This window comes from Haliaeetus albicilla, chromosome 22 (genome assembly GCF_947461875.1).
Source record: "Haliaeetus albicilla chromosome 22, bHalAlb1.1, whole genome shotgun sequence".
In the NCBI taxonomy this organism is placed as follows: Eukaryota; Metazoa; Chordata; class Aves; order Accipitriformes; family Accipitridae; genus Haliaeetus; species Haliaeetus albicilla.
In genome coordinates this window covers 23156881-23177448 of record NC_091504.1, presented here as the reverse complement: position 1 = coordinate 23177448, position 20568 = coordinate 23156881, and the positions used below count along the sequence as shown (strand labels likewise).

The 20568-nt window shown below is 45.3% G+C and overlaps 2 protein-coding genes across 5 annotated transcripts in view; one reads left to right on the top strand and one right to left on the bottom strand.

Moving 5' to 3' along the window:
• Positions 1-649: 649 nt before the first annotated feature.
• DRC3 (dynein regulatory complex subunit 3) lies at positions 650-16044 on the bottom strand. The gene is made up of 12 exons (XM_009923728.2): positions 15591-16044; positions 14065-14181; positions 12393-12559; positions 11663-11809; positions 10355-10474; positions 9333-9445; positions 7874-8048; positions 5011-5142; positions 3650-3720; positions 2728-2851; positions 1115-1246; positions 650-949 (listed from the first exon to the last, which is right to left on the bottom strand). Exons 1-12 carry the CDS (start codon positions 15745-15747, stop codon positions 836-838), a joined length of 1569 nt encoding a protein of 522 aa, XP_009922030.1. The 5' UTR covers positions 15748-16044; the 3' UTR covers positions 650-835.
• Positions 16045-17554: 1510 nt separating this feature from the next.
• The window catches only part of TOM1L2 (target of myb1 like 2 membrane trafficking protein), a 58980-nt gene continuing 55966 nt past the window's right edge, over positions 17555-20568 (top strand). For all 4 annotated transcript variants that reach the window (XM_069810417.1, XM_069810415.1, XM_069810414.1 and 1 more), the window contains exon 1: positions 17555-17652. In XM_069810417.1, coding sequence (XP_069666518.1) covers positions 17601-17652 — 52 coding nt within the window. In that variant the 5' untranslated portion in view covers positions 17555-17600. The remainder of the gene's footprint in view (positions 17653-20568) is intronic.

Genomic DNA, 20568 nt, shown 5'->3' with positions numbered 1-20568 from the left:
GCACAGGGTACTACAAGGTAAATCTGCGTACAACAGGCAGCACCAGCCACGGGGCTTTCAGAGAGACCTGGTCTCCCCCCGGAGTGCGTATGCAGCCACCCTCTCGTTTAACCTTCCCACCTTTCTCCTTGCTGTTTGCCTCGAGCAGTACCACGCCAGCCAGCATCATTCCTCAGAAGCTGCCCACAAGTGAGCGTAGCAGCTGCTGTCACTGAGAAAGGAGGGGAATTAATGACTCCTCGCTTGGCTGTTGCGAGCAGCGGTGTGTGAGCTCCTGTGGAACCATTGATTTCCCTTCCTGCTAGCTGGGGGCTGCTCTGTTCACGCTGCAGAAAGCTGCTTTTGTGAGAGGTGGTGAGAAGACGAGGCTCCCAGGCACACAGAGCCCCCGCCAGCCTTGTGCTTGCTGAGCTGGAAACCTGCTGTTATCTTGGGGGTGGTTTGATGGAGAGCACTCATCTCCCAGGCTGCTGCCATGTGCCTGTGGCTCGCAGGTTCCTGCCACTGTGCTTGCAGGTACCAAAGCTTTCGGGCATGATGTGCTACGATGATTTGGTTCAATCAGCTCACAGCTGATCCGTAACCCCTCATGACCAGGTCTGAGCTCTCGGGCTTCATGCCAACATGATGGAAGAGGCAGAGCTTCATATGCTTTTCCAGACTCAAGAAGTATCTTTTATTTGCAGTTTGTGGTGGGATGGAAGAAGCATGCCTTTGGCCTGAAATGTCCCAGGCAGCTCAGGCATAGAGAGGCAGCCGTCCCTGCCGGGTGTGCTGCTGCTGGGGGCTGTCCTGTGTGCCCCCAGCTAAGGCAGCTGCCCAGCCTGTGGCAGACCTACTCCGTTGGCTCCAGGATTTCTATGTTATCCAGCTCCTCCTGGAGATTGTCGATGTACTGAACGATCTCTCTGACACGGTCGCGGTTTCTGTCAATCTCGTTTTGGAAAGCCTGAACAGATTGAAACCAAGCAGTGAATCTGCAGGCTTGTCAGGGTCCCTTGCTGTAGCACAGAGGGCTCCAGCAAAGGTTAGGGAGCATCTTTCCTAGCAATGTCCCCACCGCTTGGGCCAGACCTGTCTGTGCCCCATCCCCCTGAGCATGAGGGTCTCTTACCTTCTCTGTCACAGAGGCCTGCCAGCGGTAAGTGTTGCTGAGGATGTCGCTCTCTCGCTTAGCAATCTTCAGCAGACGGATGCCATGGGATGTGTTGACTGCGTTGACAATGGTGTTTTTGTCCACAAGAAGCTAGGAGGTAACGTGACCGGATGAGGGGAGGGGAGTGGGCTTGCAGCAAAAGCAGCAGAGCTCGGAACTAGGAGCACAGTAACTGCAGTGCTCGGGGGGAAGAAAATTGGCCCTCTGTTTCAGACAGACAAAGCCCTAGTCAACAGGAGGAATCCAGCGCTTTACCCCTTCGCGAGGATGCGCCTGGACCTCGCTACAGCGTAATGGAGTATTATCCCTAGTACAGGTGGGGAAACTGAGGCAGCACTCTCAGGCTCACCTGCTGGAGCAGGGAGCAAATGCCTGCTGCTGAGTGCTCTGTTGCAGGCAGGGCTGCCTCGCAGCACATGGCAGGCCCCTGCGGGCAGCTGGTGTTGAAGGAAGGCTGCATATGCTCCAGCACGCCTGGCCCAGCAGGTGCGGGAAGTGGAAAATCGCACTTGGAAGGGTCTCTTGCACTGGTGGCACTGGCTGTAAATCTTCATTTTTGAAGAGTCCCAGATTCTAATCGAAGCAGTGACTTCCCCCGTGGCTCTAAATAGAGGGTGGCTTCACTAAACCATAATGACTCTCCTCCTGCAGCCAAGTGCAGCTGTTGAACAAATGAAGATTGCTTCTCCGTGGAAATGGATGGCAGCGAGGCAAAATGGGTGCACAGCAACGGTGCGTAACTGCAGCCATCTGCACAGGCCATAAAGCAGGGAGCTCCCCCGGGGGGGCTGAGGGGTCTGTTTTGTGTCTATCAGCTCTCGATTACCTGGAGTAATGGGGGGGGGGGCTGGGATAATCTGGACAGAGCAAAACCACAGCAAGTGCAAAACTCCAGTCATTTAGCCACTGAATGAAGGAATAACGGAGGCAAAAAGGTCAGCAGCATTGCTGACTGGAGCACTGCAATGATCTTTGTGCTTTCTGAAGGCTCCTGGGATCTTTGCTATCACAGCAAGACTGAGGGCTCAGTGGAAGGCTCCATTTGAAATGTCATGTCCTGCCTCCAGATCAGCTCGTGGGCTGGGGAGCTCTAGGAAGGGCTTTTGAAATCACTGAGGCAAACAGAGCCCCGGTGCAAGAAAGTCAGAGCAGTGTTCAGATTCTCCTGGGGGAGCAGGGAGAATCTGAACAAAACCAGCTGTGAGTGCAGCAAAGATGCTGCCTAAGTGCCTGCTAGGTTGGGGCTGTCTGGAAATCACCCAGAGAAGTGAGTTGTGCTGGAGGCAGGAGAGAGACTTGCTCAGCACCTCTCCTGGGCTGCTGCCACCAGCTCTGGCAGCGCCCAGGGAAACCTGCAGTGCAGTTATCCTCTGTCCTAGTCAGTGGAGATGTCTGGTGGCACTGCAGTTCAGCCAAGTGGCTGGGGCCTCTTGGGAGGAGGTTATGCTCTGGTTTAGACATGGCTTTAGCTGTATTGAGCCTCCTGGAAACCCTGTCCCTTCTGAGAAGAGGCTGTGGCCTCCTCTTCTTGCCAACTCCTTAGCAGAGATGAATTTTTTTGGTGCCCTCACCATTCGAACATCAGCTGGCAAATCCTCGTCAAGCTGATTCTTGACTGATTTCTCCAGTGTGGTGATGGAGATTTCTAGCAGCTTTTCGTGGTAACGGTTTTCCAGGTCCCGGCACTGGGTCATCGTACAGAAGATCGTTAAGGAAAAAGCTGACCACACCATTCACTTGTAGAGATTAAATGACCTCCTGTAACTAGAGACTGAGTGTCTGCACAGCGGGCCTCCATAGGAAAGAGCCTGGCTGCTGCCAGAACCTGGTGTAGTGTCAGGATATACGCTTTCTGTTCTTAATCACACATTTGGTCTCATCCTCACTGCCATATATTACGCAGAACTGAGAGTGGGCCTAGGCTTGCAAGGGAAGTTGGAGGAGGCCTCCCAGGATATAAGCTAAGCTCTGAACATGGTGCAATTATTTGCACGAGGCCAACAGATTTCTATATTTAAAGTAGTGTAACCTGTCACTGAAGCACTTTGGTATTGTCATCTCACTTTGTTCCAGAAGACATCAACAACACAAAAATGAAGGCCATTAAAAGAAATTTCAAAGAGAATTGTAGGTATTTCATTGGCTGTTATGGCAAGAATGTACATAAAAAAAGGTCTAACCAGATCTTCCCAGGGTTTTGTCATGGCTGTGTGGAGAAGGAAGGAAGATTCCCAAGGGGGAGAAAGCTACATAAGTCTTACAGACTTTCAGCACAGGAGAACTTAGATCCTTTTGTGCCCTCCTGAGTCTCCACAGAAAGGAGCTGGGCACCTTAAATGACCATTCCTGCAAAGCTGGGAAAAGACCTTTTCTGTTGATTTAAAAATAAATAAATAAATAAAAATTCTATACTGATGGCTCATTTCTGGATTTAGAGGTGAGATACATGTATATCACTGGAAGGTCCAGGCCAACAGACTGTCAAAAGGATATATCCCTTTAACGTTTTCAATGAATGTTGATGCTATGACAGCAATGTTTCCTTTAAAATCCTTTATTAGTTCCTTAACAGAGGGAAAAAGAGGACATATTACAATGAAAACTTGCATAAACATAAAAGGGAGTCAGGGACTCTAGGAAGAATCTACAATTTATTATAATTTGGACTCACTGCTGTTATTAGCACAGTCAGAAACTGAACTGCCTCAAGCATTTAATGTGTTTTGAAAGTGCTGCAAGATTTTCTTTCCTCCTTCAGGGATAGAAAATCAGTTTATTGGAGGGAAGTTGACTGAATGATACCTTTACCCACTGTCTGGAGCGAGCCAGCTGATCCTTTTTTACCCTCACCTAAGTAATGCCTGGAGAGTGCTGTATTCCCGTATACTGACATGCTACAGTCTCCTTGTATGCATGAAGAGCCTCTTGTCAGAAGCACAACCAATGACTGGGCTTACTGCAGCTTTTGTTTTAGTCCTCAGAAATTAAAATTGCTGCTGCCTATTACCTCTGTCAGAAATGGCTGATGGAGAATCTGTGAAGTGTTGCACTTAAATGTCTTGATACAACAGTTCAAAGACAGCCACCCGAATCCTGCAAATCCAGAAAGGCATGCAGGGAGAAATGCTTTGGCTCATTCCATCAGTGACTGCAGATATGTGAGGACCAATTCAGAAAACACTAAAAGGCACAATCCTGATGCAGTGAGGAATCCATTTTGAGCTGCTGCTTTCTGTCATGCACATTCACAAAAGTAAACAGCTGCGTCTGCTTGCACACAGGCCACAGCTCCTGCCTGCTAATTTTTAAACAGATTACTTTTTTTTTTTTTTTAAAATGAGGATGCACATTAGCAGCCCTGCCCTAGTTTTTGAGGAAAAGTCTGTGAAGAAAAAAGGCAGCTATTATGCAAGCAAATGCAGTAAGCTGAGCAGGAATGTATGTAATCTTATTCATAGCAAAGATCAGCTTCAAAGAATTACACATCTAGAATCCCAAAGGCATACCCCATGCTATGCAACGACTTCTGTACGCAGACCTATAAAATGACTGAATGACCTCAAGTCCCTTTCTCTAAAGTCTAGGAAATCAGCTTGTATAGATGCAAAGGACATACTGCGCTCTGCTCTGAGAAACAGAAATCTGTTGCAATGGATCAATGTCCAGGGCCTGATCTCACCCAGATCAACTCTGAGCAGAGAAAGACTAAGATGGAGACAAAACATTAGCCTGACTGGAAGACCTATGTGCCCCTCTTTGTGCAATGGGCTACTAAGCAGAGGGGTGTAGCAATAGTAAAAATGATCCCCCTGCGTTCTGGATGTGAGCTCTCACTGTATGTGCTTGACCCTTACCTCCAGATGGTCAGCTATGAGCATTTCCAAGGTCATGAGTGCTTCTGACAGCTGAAGTATGTCCTCCTTGTACTCGGCTCGTTTAGACTCAGCAATATCGTAACTACTGGCACTATGAATCTCATCCAGTCTCTAAACACAGAGATACATAAATTACTTACAGTTTGTGTTCAGCACTCCATTGCAATTTAATTAACTTGTTACATATGTGAGAAAAGTTCCTGCTGCTGATTAGCTGAAATGAAATGTGATGATTCAGGAAGTCTCCAGATTTACATACTGGGTAGTCAACAGTGCTGAGGTATGCTACTGCGCTAACGATCCAGGGGCAGTGCAGTAGAATCAGTGAAAACGCTTCCTCATCCTCCAGTCAGCAGAAGACTTTGCCCCTTCTATGCTTCCAACTTTGGTTCCCCTTCTGACACATTTCAAGTAAAGAAAAATATTAGATTCTTGACGTTGCTAGCCATGAAGAAGAGATTAACAATTACTTCGTAGAAAGAAATGCAGGCCTAAATCCTGATCCCCTTCATGTCAAGGAGAATCTTGATTGACTTCTGCAGGGTCAGGATTTACTATTCTGAATATGGAATACCTATCATTGCCTGCCTTCCTCTTACAGCAAGGATTTATTGCCCTTCAGAATTAAATATTGACGTCAGTTTTGTATCAGACAAGATTTATGATTTCTTGGATCAAAAAAAAAATCCTCTTGTGCTGAGCAATGTATTATTTTCAAGTCTGTTCAAAATAAGTTAACAATGAAACGTTAATAGGAGAAAAAAAAAATATGTTTTAAGATGTCTAATCCACTTGTCCTGAGAGGGAATGGAACATGCTAAAATAGCAAATTCTGATGAAAATCATTGCCAAGACTTGTGCCTGAAAATGGACTAGATTACCCAAACTTTGCAGTGTTAAAAGGGGGGAAGGGGAGAGCAAGGTATCTTTTTTTCTAATGTAAACAAGTTAGGAGGCTCCAAAAGCTCCGCAGCCATTCAAGCTGCACCTCTGGGAGCAATAACTTCAAAGTTCAAGGCCTTTAATGCTTCTTTGCTCCTTAACCAACTTCAGAGAGCAAAGTTATTCTACAGGTTACCTAATTTTACATGAAAGGATTACAGCAAGACAAACAGCCCCTAAGAATGGCTTGCAGATTTCAGACTGCCGGGACCTCTGCACCTTCTGAACTCCTCCAGCAATTTTAAATGAATGGGGAAATGTTGTTAAAATACAGTGTTCCGTTTTGACACCAACTCCTCCGGTATTTATATGAAAACTCACGCTCACCACTGTGTCCTGTTCTTGCAGCTCAATCCGTAGCTGACCCTGCAGGTCATCAGACAAAGACAAAGGGCCAAAATCTGGCCTCAGCCATGTTTCTTTGGGTTTGATTTTGGTTTTTTTGGTTGGGTTTTTGTTTGTTTGGGGTTTGTGGCTTTTTTTTTTTTAATGGATGCTATATTGGGAATTCAAGTGCAAGTTAACTGAATATACATATCAATCTTTATATGTTGCCTTCTGGTAAGGCTGCAAACTCGTGTCCCAACTAGAGCTGATGGAGTCAGTTTGCCAGCATGAGTCAGCAAGGTTCAAGGACCCAGACGCAGAGTGACTCAGCAGGTTGCCAGCGTGTGACAAGGCACCTAAATAAAAGTGACCTGGTTTTCAAAGGGAGCCAGTGCTCGTGACTGCCTGGTGTCAGTTGTCAGGGACTTGCTCTGCTCAGCTGACACTGTTACCAGGCTTTGGCCCCCCTTATTTTTTCTGTGGAAACAAAATAATGAACCATCTATTATACATGGTCAGAAAGGGATCCTGCTAGAAGCTACGCCCTGAGCAGCCACAATGGGTGGCTGCAGTTGAGCAGAATGAAAAAAGATAGTTTCTGCTTTAAAAACACTAGAAATACATTACAATAACTTTACCTAATTTTTCTGTTAAAGTTCTTTGAGCTGTTGTTGACAAAATGAACTGAAGTAGAAAATTACCTGAAAATGAAGTATCATGCCATCTCCTTCCTTTTCTTCCTCCTTTTTCAATAAAAGAAGAGCTATTGGAGGCCTCACAGAGAAGGGGAGTGGCATTAATTCTGATAAATCTATATATATATTTAAAATTAACTTTATCAGAAATATTTAAACTGAAAGAAAGGTTGAGCGTTTCCATTTTCTTAAAGACTGGTAACTTTTCTGGATGGCAAATAAAAAGTAAAAAAACCCCAGCATGTTTAGCCACTTTTTTCCTGTAAAGCCTTGAAGGCCCTTTACCTTTGTGGACAATAAGATAACACTGTGCTATGTTAATTTTGTCCTACGCTGAATTTCCAGTGTAGATAAAGGCTGTCAGTGTTAGCTGGTTGTGGTTTGCCCAAAGGTTGAAGCTTCAATCCCCAAATTATTTTCCTACATAAAGTACTAAAAAACTCTTAACATTATGTTAGTTAATGACGTTATGTTAGCTAACACAACAATTTTTCTTGGTGTAGATTTATACTGTAAAAAACATGTAAAGAAAAATCAGTGACTTGAGCACTGGAAGAGGTTGCCCAGAGAGGCTATGGGGTCTTCATCCCTGGAGATATTCGAAGGCCATCTGGACATGGTCCTGGGCAGCCTGCTGTGGGTGGCCCTGCTTGAGCAGGGGGGGGTTGGACCACATGCCCTCCAGACGTCCCTTCCAACCCTCAGCCACTCTGTGATTCTGCCATTAGGGATCAAGTACCAATTCCTACTGCAACAGTGTAAATCCAGAATTATTATCCTAATTTTAATGGAGTTACCCTTGCTCTCAGTGAAATTAAAAGCTGGCAGAGGATGTAGAGAAATCATGTATCAAACAAACAAAAGTATAACAACATTACCCTTTTGTTCCGATTTTCAAAGTCTAGGATTATTTTCCTGCCTTCTTGCTGGTTGGCTGTTAATGCTTCATGAAGGCTTTCACAGAAATCAGAGATTTCAGCTTCTCGTTTTTCATACTCTTTCAGACCATAGTTAAATAGGTTCTCACAAACCGAGACAAACTCCGTCCTGTATGTGACACCAGAGTCAAGGTATTTTGTTTGTTATGCTATGTTCTTTCTACCTCTGCGAATGTGAGCAACAAGAGTTACAAGCTACTGTTATGTAAACTCCATGGTTCTTGCTGGGAGCAGGCTGCCAAGTATTCTGTCTGTGGCAGGACTGGGTCACCCATTCACTTTTAACGCATAGGATTTTGCTACCTTAAGGGTATGGAGAAAGCTGTGGCAACTTGAGGGGGAAAAAGGCCTTGAGGAAGAAAAGGAAATACATATACTTCTCTGACTCTCTTCTGACACAGCAGCGGAATGAAGCATACAACCCTATCTGTCTTCACAAGTGTGAACACAGTGTCTGCGTAGTTAATAAATACAGCTCTGGAGCCTACAGCCAGAGCACAGAATAAACTACTGACTTGGTAGCATCACAAAAATAATGTCAATTTTTCTTCTACTATTATCTTGGCAATAGAATTGTTTCTAGAGTCTATTGTAGTTAAGCCGTGATGCATTTTTTTCCCAACAGTGTAATGCAGTTTTAAGCAAGGTCAAGTTACTGGCCTTGACAATACTCTATTAATCTGAATGAGAAAAGAAAAAAGAAAAAAAAGTGTCTGCTTTCTGATCCCCTGTGTAGGAGCAACGATCAGAAAAAAGTGCTGGCCTGAAAACTTCATGTTGCCAGCTCTGGCAGGTTGTGAGATATGCGACTCATATCATTCTGATTAGTCTGTTCCTATCTCCTGCCACTTCAATTTCAACATGATTTTAGCGACAGCGCTCTTACAATCTAGCTGACAGAGATTTATCTTATAGCTCATTTTAAACTTTAAGTGGATTCCAGACTTAAAGTAAGTACAAAGCCTTGATTCTTGAAGGGTCAGAAAAGAAGGCTACCACAATTGTGTTTGATTCAAGCGAAGGAAAAGGAATATGGTAATTACAATGGTGAGAATTTAAAACGCTGGAATCTCATGACCTGTTGGTGATAGAAACGAGTGGTTTTACAAACGGGATGTTTCAGGCTGGGTTGGCCAGCTTGCCAGTAATAGAAACTATTTGTTTGTAGCCCTCATATTTCATGAGATACTAAGCCTTAAAGCTGTCAGTGGTCTCACAGTCTTGCAGTGGGTTTTTTGGTACCATTCCAAAATTGAACACAGACTGTCTCAGATCTTAGATCAATGTAGTTTTCAGCCCTGGACAAAAGCAATGGATGAAGAGTCCCTGTGGATGCACCTCCTTCTTAACTCAAGGCATTGCACTTTAGCTGGAGGTATTCTAAACCCAGGAAGGATATGCCTGCAGCAGGTTACCCACTCCAGGGAGGTAAGCCAGTTTGGCAGCTTCTGTATCCTCTGCAAACATACTGTCGAACAGGAATGATCCATTCAGGTACTCAACAAAGGCTGTCTTTGAAGAGAATCAGAGCAATACAAGTAAAATAAAGAGTGCCAACCAGCTGCCAGTCCTCAGGATGTGTCACTCCTATAAGCACTTTACCAGCAGAGGAACTCTGGTGCAGACACAGTCATACCGACACAATAGGTATACCAACCAAGGCATAAAAGCACCCTGCAACTGGAGTGAAAACCATCCTGCTGGCTTTGCTGCTTGAACTCTCTAGCCTAAGGATAGAAAACACTGTTTAATCTTATACAAAACATTATCACATACAACCACATACTGCAAGGCTATTAAGCCTCTTGGATAAGGCATCAGTGGACTTTGGGGAGGGACAGAGGGAAGAGCTGCAGGTCTCCTCCCTGTCACTTAACCGCCTCTTGCTCTTCAGCCAGTCTGATCTTCTAGAGGTCTGGAATACAGAGCCAGACCATAACTGAAAGCACCATTCTGCCTGGTCTTGTTTTCAGTCTGTTCACAGGACTACAGTGATCTCTGAAAAGCCCTGAAGAGTTTAACCATAAAACTAATGAAAAGCATTGACTTAGTGTGAAGGAGAAAAAAAGTGACTGCACCATGAAAATGCTAACAGTTCCCTCAGACCTGTAATTTTCTTAATCTCATGTCAGTCTGATAAGATCCTTAGGTATGATTTACTATTTAGCTTTGCACGGTCTATATCTGTAGTTTCATTGTTCAGCCAAAAGAATTATGTTCCCCCACGTCATGTGTATTCTACAGCAGTTCCTGTTTTCATTCAAAAATGAGATTCAGAGATCACAGAGATTAATCCTAGCCTTAGTTTTAGCACAGTCGATGTTAACCTCTCATTAAATCTTCAAGCAGGTAAAAGAGAAGTCAATATCTGTTGTGCTTCTTTCTCCTGAGACAATATACAACCAGCCAAAGAAAACGTACCTTGTGGTACTCCAGCTCTTTCTGCTTTGCCTGTTTTTCGTCCAGCTGAGCCAGGGCCTGAGCCTCCTCACGTTCCAATGGCTCAGTAAGATCTTGATACTTTAAAACTGCAACTTCTCGCTGAGAAGTGCAAACAAAGAAAATATCTTTATTAGATTATCCAGCATTGCTCAACAAATCTGGGCATAAGCATTTGATCTTTCTAGAACATGAACCTGAGTGACATCTGCCTCTCCATTTCTCTGTGGGCTTTTTATTAAACTACTTATGAAGTTCCTAATCCATTCCTCATCCTGTTTTTTGTTGGCATATTACTCTGACTCTGCATTCAGTGCATCTGAGCTGATTCAGTCCCAGGCAACTTTTCTCTCCCCATTTCCTCATCTTTAGGGTGTTTTTTCTTTTTTCAGCAGGAGGCCCTGTTTTGACTTCTAGAATTTCAGCTCTGATTTGATCAGCTAGCAAGTTTAATACACTTACTAGGGAGGAGAAGGCTCTTTGGAGGAGTGGATGGCAAGGTAGTAGCAGGGGCAAGAACCTAATTAGCTTGAAACAGAATCTTGACAAATTTAAGTATGCAATTCTATGAGGTACTGTCTGTATGAGCAGGGACTGGACTCAATGACCTGGAAAGCCCTTCCAGTCCTATGGTAAGAGTAATATATATTCCAAGTACAGCTCCTGCTCTGTGCCAAGCAAATTTACAATTAATCATGTTCTTTGGTTACTAAAAAACCCAACAAAAAAAACCATCTTTGTTCCTTTGAGCGCTGGGGAAAAAAAGCAGTCCCACAGGTTACCGGTGTGGATGCACTGTCCTGTTCTCAGAAATCAAACTGGGAAGTGCATTCTAAGGCACCTGCTTGCCTGGACAGTCTATCAGTCCACTACTGAAACAAATTGCTCACCGAGCAGCAGGACCACCAAGCCTCCTTTCCCCTGGATCTGTGTCTCAAGACTGATCTCCTCTGAGATTTTCTGATCTGTAGAAGGCTTGCACTCACACTGCAGCCTCTCTGTGGCAACATTAACCAGGCCCCTCTCCCACACACAGCTGCTGATTTTCACAAAATCTGTGAAGACATCATGCCTCCGACACCTCTACCTCTCTGTCAGATTTGATAGAATTTGGCCTACAGGTTCACAGCTGTTAGGTGGAGGCAGAATAAACACTGCATGTTTCTGTAAGTCTAATTTCTGCAGGGAACCTGCCCTGAATGCTAGAATATTGCAGGCATACCAACAAAGCAAATGCACTGTAAGATGCTGTTGCCTGATTTCACAAGCAGGGAATGCAGAAATGCTTACCGTGGTGTCACTCACGAGCTTGAAGTCCAAGTATACGAGGTCTGGAAGATGAGCAACAACAAACAGCGTATACTGCTCATCGTGGCAGAGAGGGTTCCCCGTGAGATTCAGTGTGCGTAAGTTTTTAAACCTCCTGAGATAGATCACCTATGCCAAGAGGAAAGAGATGCTGTACTTCCCATTGCTGGGGAAACACACAGCCTTGAAATTCGTTGCTCTTATTACAGTTATGTTGCAATACATATCCTGCTCTGCTGCCAAACACAGGTGACATAATTAAATTATGAATTTCTAATGCTTTCAGGAAAGGAAATACTTAAATTCACATTGTGAATATATAAACAATGGGCGTAGAGAGAAGGTCTTTAGCTGGGGTGGTAAGCTGCCCTCAAAAGAACTCCGAATAAATCCTAGTCTCCACTCCCTCCTTTTTTCATACGTAGCTATTTAATCCTTTTCCAGCTTTCATGGGAACCAATAGGAATTTTGCCATGGCTGATAGCAGTAACAGAGCCGGGCCCCCATGAGTCAGTAATCTAAAAGAGAAATAGCTGTAGTAAGCACTTAACACTGGGACAGCTTACCAAAACCATAACTTAGACTACAGAGGCAGTGAAATCCTAAGGAGAATTTTCTCCTCTAAGGAGGGGCTCAGACACAGTGCCAAATGTCATTATTAGAGTATTTGATCCTTTGATAGGAAACATTTGCAAAGACAGGGAGCACTCACATCTTCCAGAGTTGTCAGGTTATTCTTTCCTATGGAGAAAATCTGCAGCTCTTGCAATGTGTCCATGTGCTCAATTTTAGATATTCTGTTATTGTAGAGACTTAGGTCCTGCAGTTTGACAAGGGTATCCAGGCCCTCAATTACTTCGATATTGTTGAAGGACAAGTCTGGGGAAGAGTTTAGAAATCAAAAAAGTTTTACAAGCAAAAGTTAAATTATCTGTAGCAGAACGCCCTGATTCAGACCTTGCATTTAGCCTGATTCTTGATTTAGGAGTTTATGTACAGTATTTTCCTCAGGGGTGTTCAGTGTCCCACTGGAAAGGCATCATCATTCGTTCACATCTTCTTTCAACTGTCCATGCAACTTTTAAATGAGAAGAACAGTTGAAGGCTTTCCTTGTGGAGTCTACATACACAACCTGAAAGCGACTTCTACCTTATGGGGAAAACCAAAACACAAGAAAAGAGGTGGGGAAATGCCCTAAAAGGGGGGGTATTTCTGTGACAAATTTGACACTCCCTGCCTTGTTTCTTGCAGACTCTTGCCTGCCACACCAATGCCCACTGTCATGGTCATTCCCATAGGACCAACAATCGCCCTGTTGTTAATGGAGGTATGCAAAGGCATGTACTCACTTTAGCTATTTCACTTATTGAAATTTCCTCTTTTCCTGCCAGAACATCTATCCTAACACCTACATTCATCATGACTAAGGGCAGTATTTGCCCTCAGGCCAGTATGGAGCAATTCAGGAGTCCAAAGATGGTTGATGAGGTTACCAGCTGTCTGCGTCACCCCAGCCCCTGGATGGCTAAGACACTCATGCAGCAGCTCCTGAACCACTGCAGCCTTTGGGCAAATGAAACCCATGAGTGTGCTTCAAAACACTCTGCTTACATTGTGGTGGGTGATCAGCTCTTGATTCACAAGTGCATTAGTCATCTGTGCAGCAGAACAGTGCAGAGAACTGGGCAGAAGAACCTATTAGGCATTTCAAGATGTGCTTATGAACTGAAGCCTTGCATGCTATTTTCAAAGATGGATAAGGATATATTTACACTTTCAGCCAGCAACATGCCTGCAGTTCCAGGAGAATGCTCTAAGCTATGCATCTGTAGCAGCAAGATCACCGATCTGCCTAGCATCAAAACCTGCACCCCTGTGAGATGCTGCTCTCAGCATCCTGAGTTTTTAGTTGAAAGTAGTCACATAAGACTACAAGGATGGGTACTTTTTGGGACAACAATGATGACAAGCCCTTAAACATATAGGGGTAAAGACAGTGGGTTCTAGGCTCTGAAATGCCTGCATTAGGTCTGAAAACAGAATACAGGCTTCTAAATCACAGAGGTGTTTCCATAAATATTCTGAAAGTCATCTCCAAATACAAGTACAAACCCTGGAAACAACCTTGAAACCTCAGCTTCCTGTTCCTGCCACACCAAATGTATTAAAACCAGTTTTTAAAGGATTTGAAGGATTGTTTTGCAGCTCTGATATTCAGGCATTTTGACATTTGACAGTCAAATGAGGAAACATACAGACAGCTGACAGCCTTCCCTAGGAAAGCTCCTATCAGTCGTGTTTGAGAAGGAATGCGACATCCTGGCTTAACTGCAGATTGCTTTGCACCTGTGAGGGCATCCAACCTCATATGCTTGTATCTTACCAAGCCATACAAGGTGAACCAGACTCTCCAGAGCTTCTATCTTCTCAATGATGTTGTTGTCCAGCTGCAGTTTAGTCAGATTTTCAAACTGCCACAGATTATCAATCTGCAGGATATCTAAAGCCACAGGAAAAAAATAAAAGAAAATTGCTTTTCATGTGAGACAGCTTTCAGTTTAGCAGACACACTATCTTGCACAAGGAAAACATGTCCAGTGTTACCTCCAAAATTATTTTCAGCAGATTATGATAGCATGTGATGACTGCCCTAGAGAGCTGAGAGGTCCATTGGCTGGACGAGATTTCAATGAAACAGTCCAGTAACCTCATTGTCCTGCACCAGCACACACTGCTCATCAGTGATGCCAACGAGTCACTGAGGGGACGCTGGCTATGGCCCTGCAGTCAAGAGTGGCTTTATGAATCCACTACTAGGAGGCCTTGACCTTCATTTTCCTTTCCAGCTCCAAGAGGGAGGTTTGGGATGAGACTCTGCTTTTCTCTGCATTTGCAGGCTAGCAGTGGCCAGCTACCGCTTTTGTAAATTACTCTCCTGCTTCTGGGATTCTCATCACAGGAGAGCAAGTTGGGGTCTACTCTTTCTGTGAAGGCTGCAGTTTAGAACTAATCAATATCCCTGCATTTAGCTTTCTCCAAAAACAGAATCACAAGGGCAGGTCGTTAGGCACTACAGCAAAACATTAGGACCAAGGTGACAGAAAATACAGAACATTCTCACTCCCAATTCTCTTTCCCCCCACAATGGCTTCCCAGAAGATTTCGTTAGCTGCTCTACTGCCATTGTTGTTTAGTGAGTGCAGAGTAAAGCAAGTAATTGCATGCACAAAATATTCACACAGTTCTATACTTTGTATTTGCAAACAAATACATGCAGGATCAGGTAACAGGGAGTCTGTTCTAAGGAACTCAACTAATACATGCATTATTTTACTGAAGCACGCAATGGTTAATCAAAAGCAGATTTTTGCCCATGAAATTACATATGCCCAAAATACTCAAATATTGAGCCAAATGTTCTTCTTTCTCATTTTTTGAATGCAAGTTTATGACTGGTTTGACAGTAAGAGGCAAGCTGCGATAATGCTATGGATGACCGGAGGAAGCCACCGAATTGGACTGTAATCACCATAATCTACCAAATAGCTCTCACATAATCACCAGCGATGGCGGAGCCTGCCCAGGGTTTGATTTGTCCACGTACAGAAGGGCCCAATAGGCCTGTGGCCTGTAGGTGTCACCACAATATAAATGTTAAATAAGAATAGCAGTGACAATAATAGCTTAAAGCTAAGCAGCTTTAACGTTACCCATCAGCAAAAGCATCCATCTCTCTCTAATGAAACTACTTCATACAGGTATGACTAAAAATGTAACTCCAGATGTTACTTTTCACATAACAAATCCAAGCTAATCATGATTGTTTAATTGCCAGTTAGCCACTTCATGCTTAATTCTACTACCCTTTAACAAAAGAAGAAGAAAAAAAGTATATATTCTGATACTCACTTCTAAAACCAAGCTGTAGCTCCGTCACATCCTTAAGGTTAATACCTTCCTTTTTGGCAAGCTGTCCTATGTCCTCTGGACACTGCTCTTCAATGGCTTTCTGAACCATTTCATCATCAATAATGTTTGGCTCAATGCTATTGTATAACTGACTCATTTTTAGATGGTATCACCCTTAAAGGACAGAATAGAAAAATAAATAAAATTAATGCCTGGCTACTACTTCAAACATTCATTGAACAGGCATGACAATTCCAAGGAATTAAGAGCACAGCTGAGCATTAAGAAGATCGAATACCTCACAGCTGATATAAAAGACAGACTTGACTTTTATCACAAAGTCACTGATTTGACTCTAAGCACAGCCTTACAGCCCCAGCACTGTAAAATGGCCGGGCACCATCACATGCAAACTTCACACCATGTTTGAGTGTTTTCCATGAAGAATGACAGATATTTGGCCAGATAAATAGGCCAGGAAAGGAGGCCCCGTGCAGCACTTATCAACAGCAATGGTCCATCGCATGGCAATCACCTGCTGCTGAAACCGATCTTCATGAAGAGGGCATATTCAAGGCTCTGTGCACCATTGAATCTAGTTTCAAAAGGTAAGTTTCTCATTATAGGCAAGTTTGATTTATAGAGTAAGAGACGTGTATTTATAGAATAGGAACATTAACAACAGCAGTTCACTAAATTTTAAACACCAACATCATAATAAAAGTGAAAACAAATTTGAGGAAGGAGGAAACTTTACAAACAATAACAACAATTTGCTGAAGAAGGCACTTAATGCAGATCTATAGTAAAGGCTGTCTAGTTCAATCAATACATAGTGCTGCACATAAACATCTTCGCTTTGGGGAACAGAAAATTCTGTCAGTCAAAACTTTCTGTCCTGGCTTTGTCACTTAAATATCCCTGATGTTGCCCAGGAGGCAATGAGACTACTTATCTTTCTAGAACCATGCACAGTTAATGAATCAGTACGAAGGACTTATTTTGCTTGCGTAAGATGTCTACAATTATGGAAGAAGTTCTGCCAATTTTTTGCGTAGGAGGACAGGAAGGATAAACGTCTGGGTTTAGAGAGTTCTCTCCTCGTCATAGCTTTTAATTAACAAATCAAACCTCTTTACAGCTGTGCTCCGTACAGACCACGGAGTAGCAGGTTCTGGGTTCATTCATCCTTGACCTGCCAGATCTTCCGCTTGTCGCCCACCCAGACAAGAAGCTGCTGCTCACAGCCAGCCGGAGCCCAGGCCTGGGAAGCAGCACCACGTCCCCGACAGCCCCCGGCCCTGCAGGGCCCGGGACGGGGACCCTGACTCTGCCTGTCAGGGCGGCTCTGACCCAGCTGGGCTGCCGCCTTCGCCCCCGAGACCCATCCACGACCCGATCCGGGCCCCTCAGGCCTCTCAAACCCCCCGGTCCCCAAGGCTCCAGGCCCGCTCCGCGTCCCCGGTGCCGTGCCCGGCCCGGCCCCCACCTCCGCCTCGGCCTCGGCCCCGGGGCTCGGCGCCGGCTGCTAAGGAAGCCCAGGCGCGTTGCTAAGGGCGGCCACGTGACAGGCTCAGCCGCCAATGGTCAGGGAGAGGGTGGGAAGGCTGGCCGCTAATCAGAGCGCGAGAAATCCATGTCAGCCAATCAGCGCTGGCACCGTGCCCTCGGGGCGGGAGGAGGCGCTCATGATTGATGTTCCTGTTGCCCAATAACATTAGAGAATGGTTTGGCCGTTGCCCAATGGAGAATGGCCGTAGCTTTGTCCCTGCTGTCCATCAACCGGTGGGCGTGGAAAGGGCGGGACTACCGCGGGGGCGGCCCCTCGCTTGACAGTGATGGGCACCCTCTCTAACCTATGACTCCACGGGGCATCCAGCCGCCGCCCAATCGAATGCAAGGAGGCGGGCCACGCCTGGCAGAACAAGCTGCGGTTGGTGTGCGCGGATGCCAGTCAGGGCGGGGTGGGGGAGGGGGGGCCGCCGGGCCGCTGTTTGTTGTCATCCCAAGATGGAGTTTCTGCTGGGGAACCCGTTCAGCACCCCGGTGGGGCAGAGCCTTGGTAAGGCGGCCCGGGGGGTGCAGGGGGCTCCGGGGGGCCCTGGAAAGCCGATGGGGCCTCTGGAGGGGGCGGGGAGCTCCAGGTAGCGGGGGGCTCTGGAGGCAGCGGGGGGCTCTGGGGGTCGGTAAGGTGCTGTGGTGGCTGTGGGGGGTCTGTGAGGGCCCGCAGGGGGCTCTGGAGCCAGGGGAGGGGGGGGATGTGGGGCTTAGTGGAGATCTTTGGGGGTTGTGGGGATCTCTGGGGCTTAACGGGGGGCTCTGGAGGCAGTGAGGCATTAGTGGGGGGCTCTGGAGGTGTGTGGGGGTCTCTGGGGTTGTAGGGTTGGTGGGGGCTCTGGAGGTGGTGGTGGGTTTTCGGGGTTCATGGGTGCTGTAGGCCTTAGTGGGGGGCTCTGGGGGTTAGTGTGGGTCATGGAGGCCTCTGTGGGCAGCAGAGGGCTGTGGGGGTAGCGGTGGCTTTGGGCAGGCTGTTCGTCATGAGGAGGGAGCAACTCCACTTCAGGATGGTTGATGGATGAAGGAAAGTTGTTGCATCCCCCAGTTCCTTTTCCTGCGTATGAGTACCTTGTTACAGAGCAACCCTGTCATTCAGCCACCTTTTTCCCAAAGTGTTGAAACCTCCCTGGACCTGTGCATATGCAGAGAGGGTGATGTGGTTATAGAGATAGAAGTACATGCTCAGTTTTCAGCCTAGAGCTTGAATTGTGGTTTTGCTAATGCTTTGGTGACATTAGGCAGGTTCTTTTGAGTGCGCTTTCACTGTGCGGCTAGCCATAGGCCTTCCTGGGTTGCTGCGTCTACTCACTCCCTCCCACAGATGTGTTCACTCTCAGCTGTGGCAAGTCTGGTTTTGGTCTGGGTTGCCATGGCTGGGGCCACAGGAGAAAGCCTAGATGCCACTTCTGCAGAGTTTGATAGCTTGCCCGCAGTTGGGTGGGCTGTCATTGCCTCCTGCTTTCTTCTCTTAGGCCCTGAAGAAATATAAGATCTCTCACAGTGCAGTGGGAAAGAACGACACACTGGCTCAGGTTCCTGCAGTGCAGGGACCATGGCGTGCAGTCCCAGAAACCAAGGCGATGTTCGGCTGAATGAATGCACATGCGCTAGCATCCTTCTCCAGTGAAACCATGCTCCTAGTTTCCTTGATTTGTTTCATAAGCAGCAGTAATTCTAATGCCTCATTTAGGGGTTATATATACTATAATGTATAGCTATGTATAGTCTAGTCTATAGCTATTCTACATTGATTTATGGGAAGATGGAAGACTTGGTGTCTTTGGAAATTACAGTGGAAAAATTTTGCAGAGTACCTGGTCGTGGCCTCAAAACCCAGAAGTCCTTTTATAGTAGTTGCCTCACACACACATGCAGAGACACCCCCTTGTAGAGCTTTTACCCCTTAAATGGGTAAGTCTCGCATGTGCTTTGAAGATGGCTGGACTCTTGCTTTGTCAGACTATATGGAGCATATGTATAGCTTGCTGTTTTTCTTCCACCATCTGGGGTGTTTATTTCTTCTGGTTAGGGAGAGAAGTGCTGAGAATTTGAGGATAATAATGAGAACAGTGAAAGTTAAACATGATTTTAAAGTGAATTTGCTTTGTTGTGTTTGGCCATCTGACCACATCTGGCAGGACAGCTGGCTGCTTTGCTGCTTGGACAAGCCTTCTACAATGAGCGTTGTTAAGGGAAGGCAATAATTTCTCATTTATTTATTGTCAGATTCTTTTAGCATCAGTAAGTGGTTTAAAGGGGCTTCCTTAAGACTTAAGAATTGTTGGGGGAGGTTAGCAGTAAAATCTGCTTTTCTAGCCTTCTCCTTCTCTAACTCCAGAGTGCAACGATTTTCATAGCTCTTACATCCCTCTGCTCTCTTTGAATGAGCAGTCACTGCCAACTTAGAGGCTTCGAACACAAAGCTCTGAAGGAGTTGCTTTCATCAGATAAGGTTAGGTGTGTGTGAGGGGCTTATAATGCAGCCTCCCTTAATGGAAAATTCATCTGCACTTTAAGAATGTTTTTTCATCCCCGGGGGGAAGAGATAGCTGCAGATTTTATTTTGGAAGAAAATTTTTTCTGCTTCTCATATCACTGCCAGTTATCCCTTTCTGAGACAACAGTAAAACAAAAGCATGCCTTGTTCTCAGACGGTGCTATTTGCCCAGTGTTTCCACAGTTTTTTTTCAATGAGCTTGTCAAATATAATTTTCACTTATGTTTCTCTTCATTCTTTAAAAGAAACTGAATAATTTTGTATTTCTGTTTAAACATATTGTGTTGAACACAGTTGTGATGTTTTCAAGCAAGGCCTAACACTCACCATAAGGGAGGAGTGCAGAAAATTATGTAGGTCCATCAGCACACCAAGAATGCACGTTCTCTGCCAGGAAGTAGCAGTGGTTCACATGAAGATTTAATTAGGGCTAGACAATGTCTTCAGATAAATGCCAGGTCTCAAAGAACAAAGATGTCAGAGAAGGTTGGGGAGAGCTGAGAGAGGTAATACAAGGGATTTTCTCTTTTCTCCTTCTCTTTATCTGGATAATGTCTGAAGCTAGACAGGCTTTTTATGTTAACTCTTTTGCTTAATGTGGGAAAGTAATGCTAGGATGAGCTCAGAGGATTTGTAATGGAGATGGATAGAGTCTCCTGCATCTAAAGTGCTGGTTTAAATGGCAGCCATGTTCCTCATTGCTGAAAGCTACCTGGTTTTTGGACTGGCTTATATGGTAGCCTCTATTTAGTTTCCAGCGGTCACCTAACAGAATCTGTATAAGCCATCACCATGGCTACTAATTACAAACCTCACTTAATTTTTCTTTAATACTTCAATTGACCCGTGGACGCTGAACTGTCCTTATGTCTCTAGCAAGGTCCTCACCTGAGCGGAGGAGGTGGTTTTTGACAGGGCTGCTGT

Coding starts and splice junctions, on each gene's coding strand:
- DRC3 (XM_009923728.2), bottom strand. CDS start 15,747: ATGAGTCAGTTATACAATAGCATTGAGCCAAACATTATTGATGATGAA. Junction 3,721..5,010: donor TCATAGCTGACCATCTGGAG/GTAAGGGTCAAG, acceptor CCCTCTGTTAAG/GAACTAATAAAGGATTTTAA. Junction 1,247..2,727: donor TGCCAGCTGATGTTCGAATG/GTGAGGGCACCA, acceptor GTTACCTCCTAG/CTTCTTGTGGACAAAAACAC.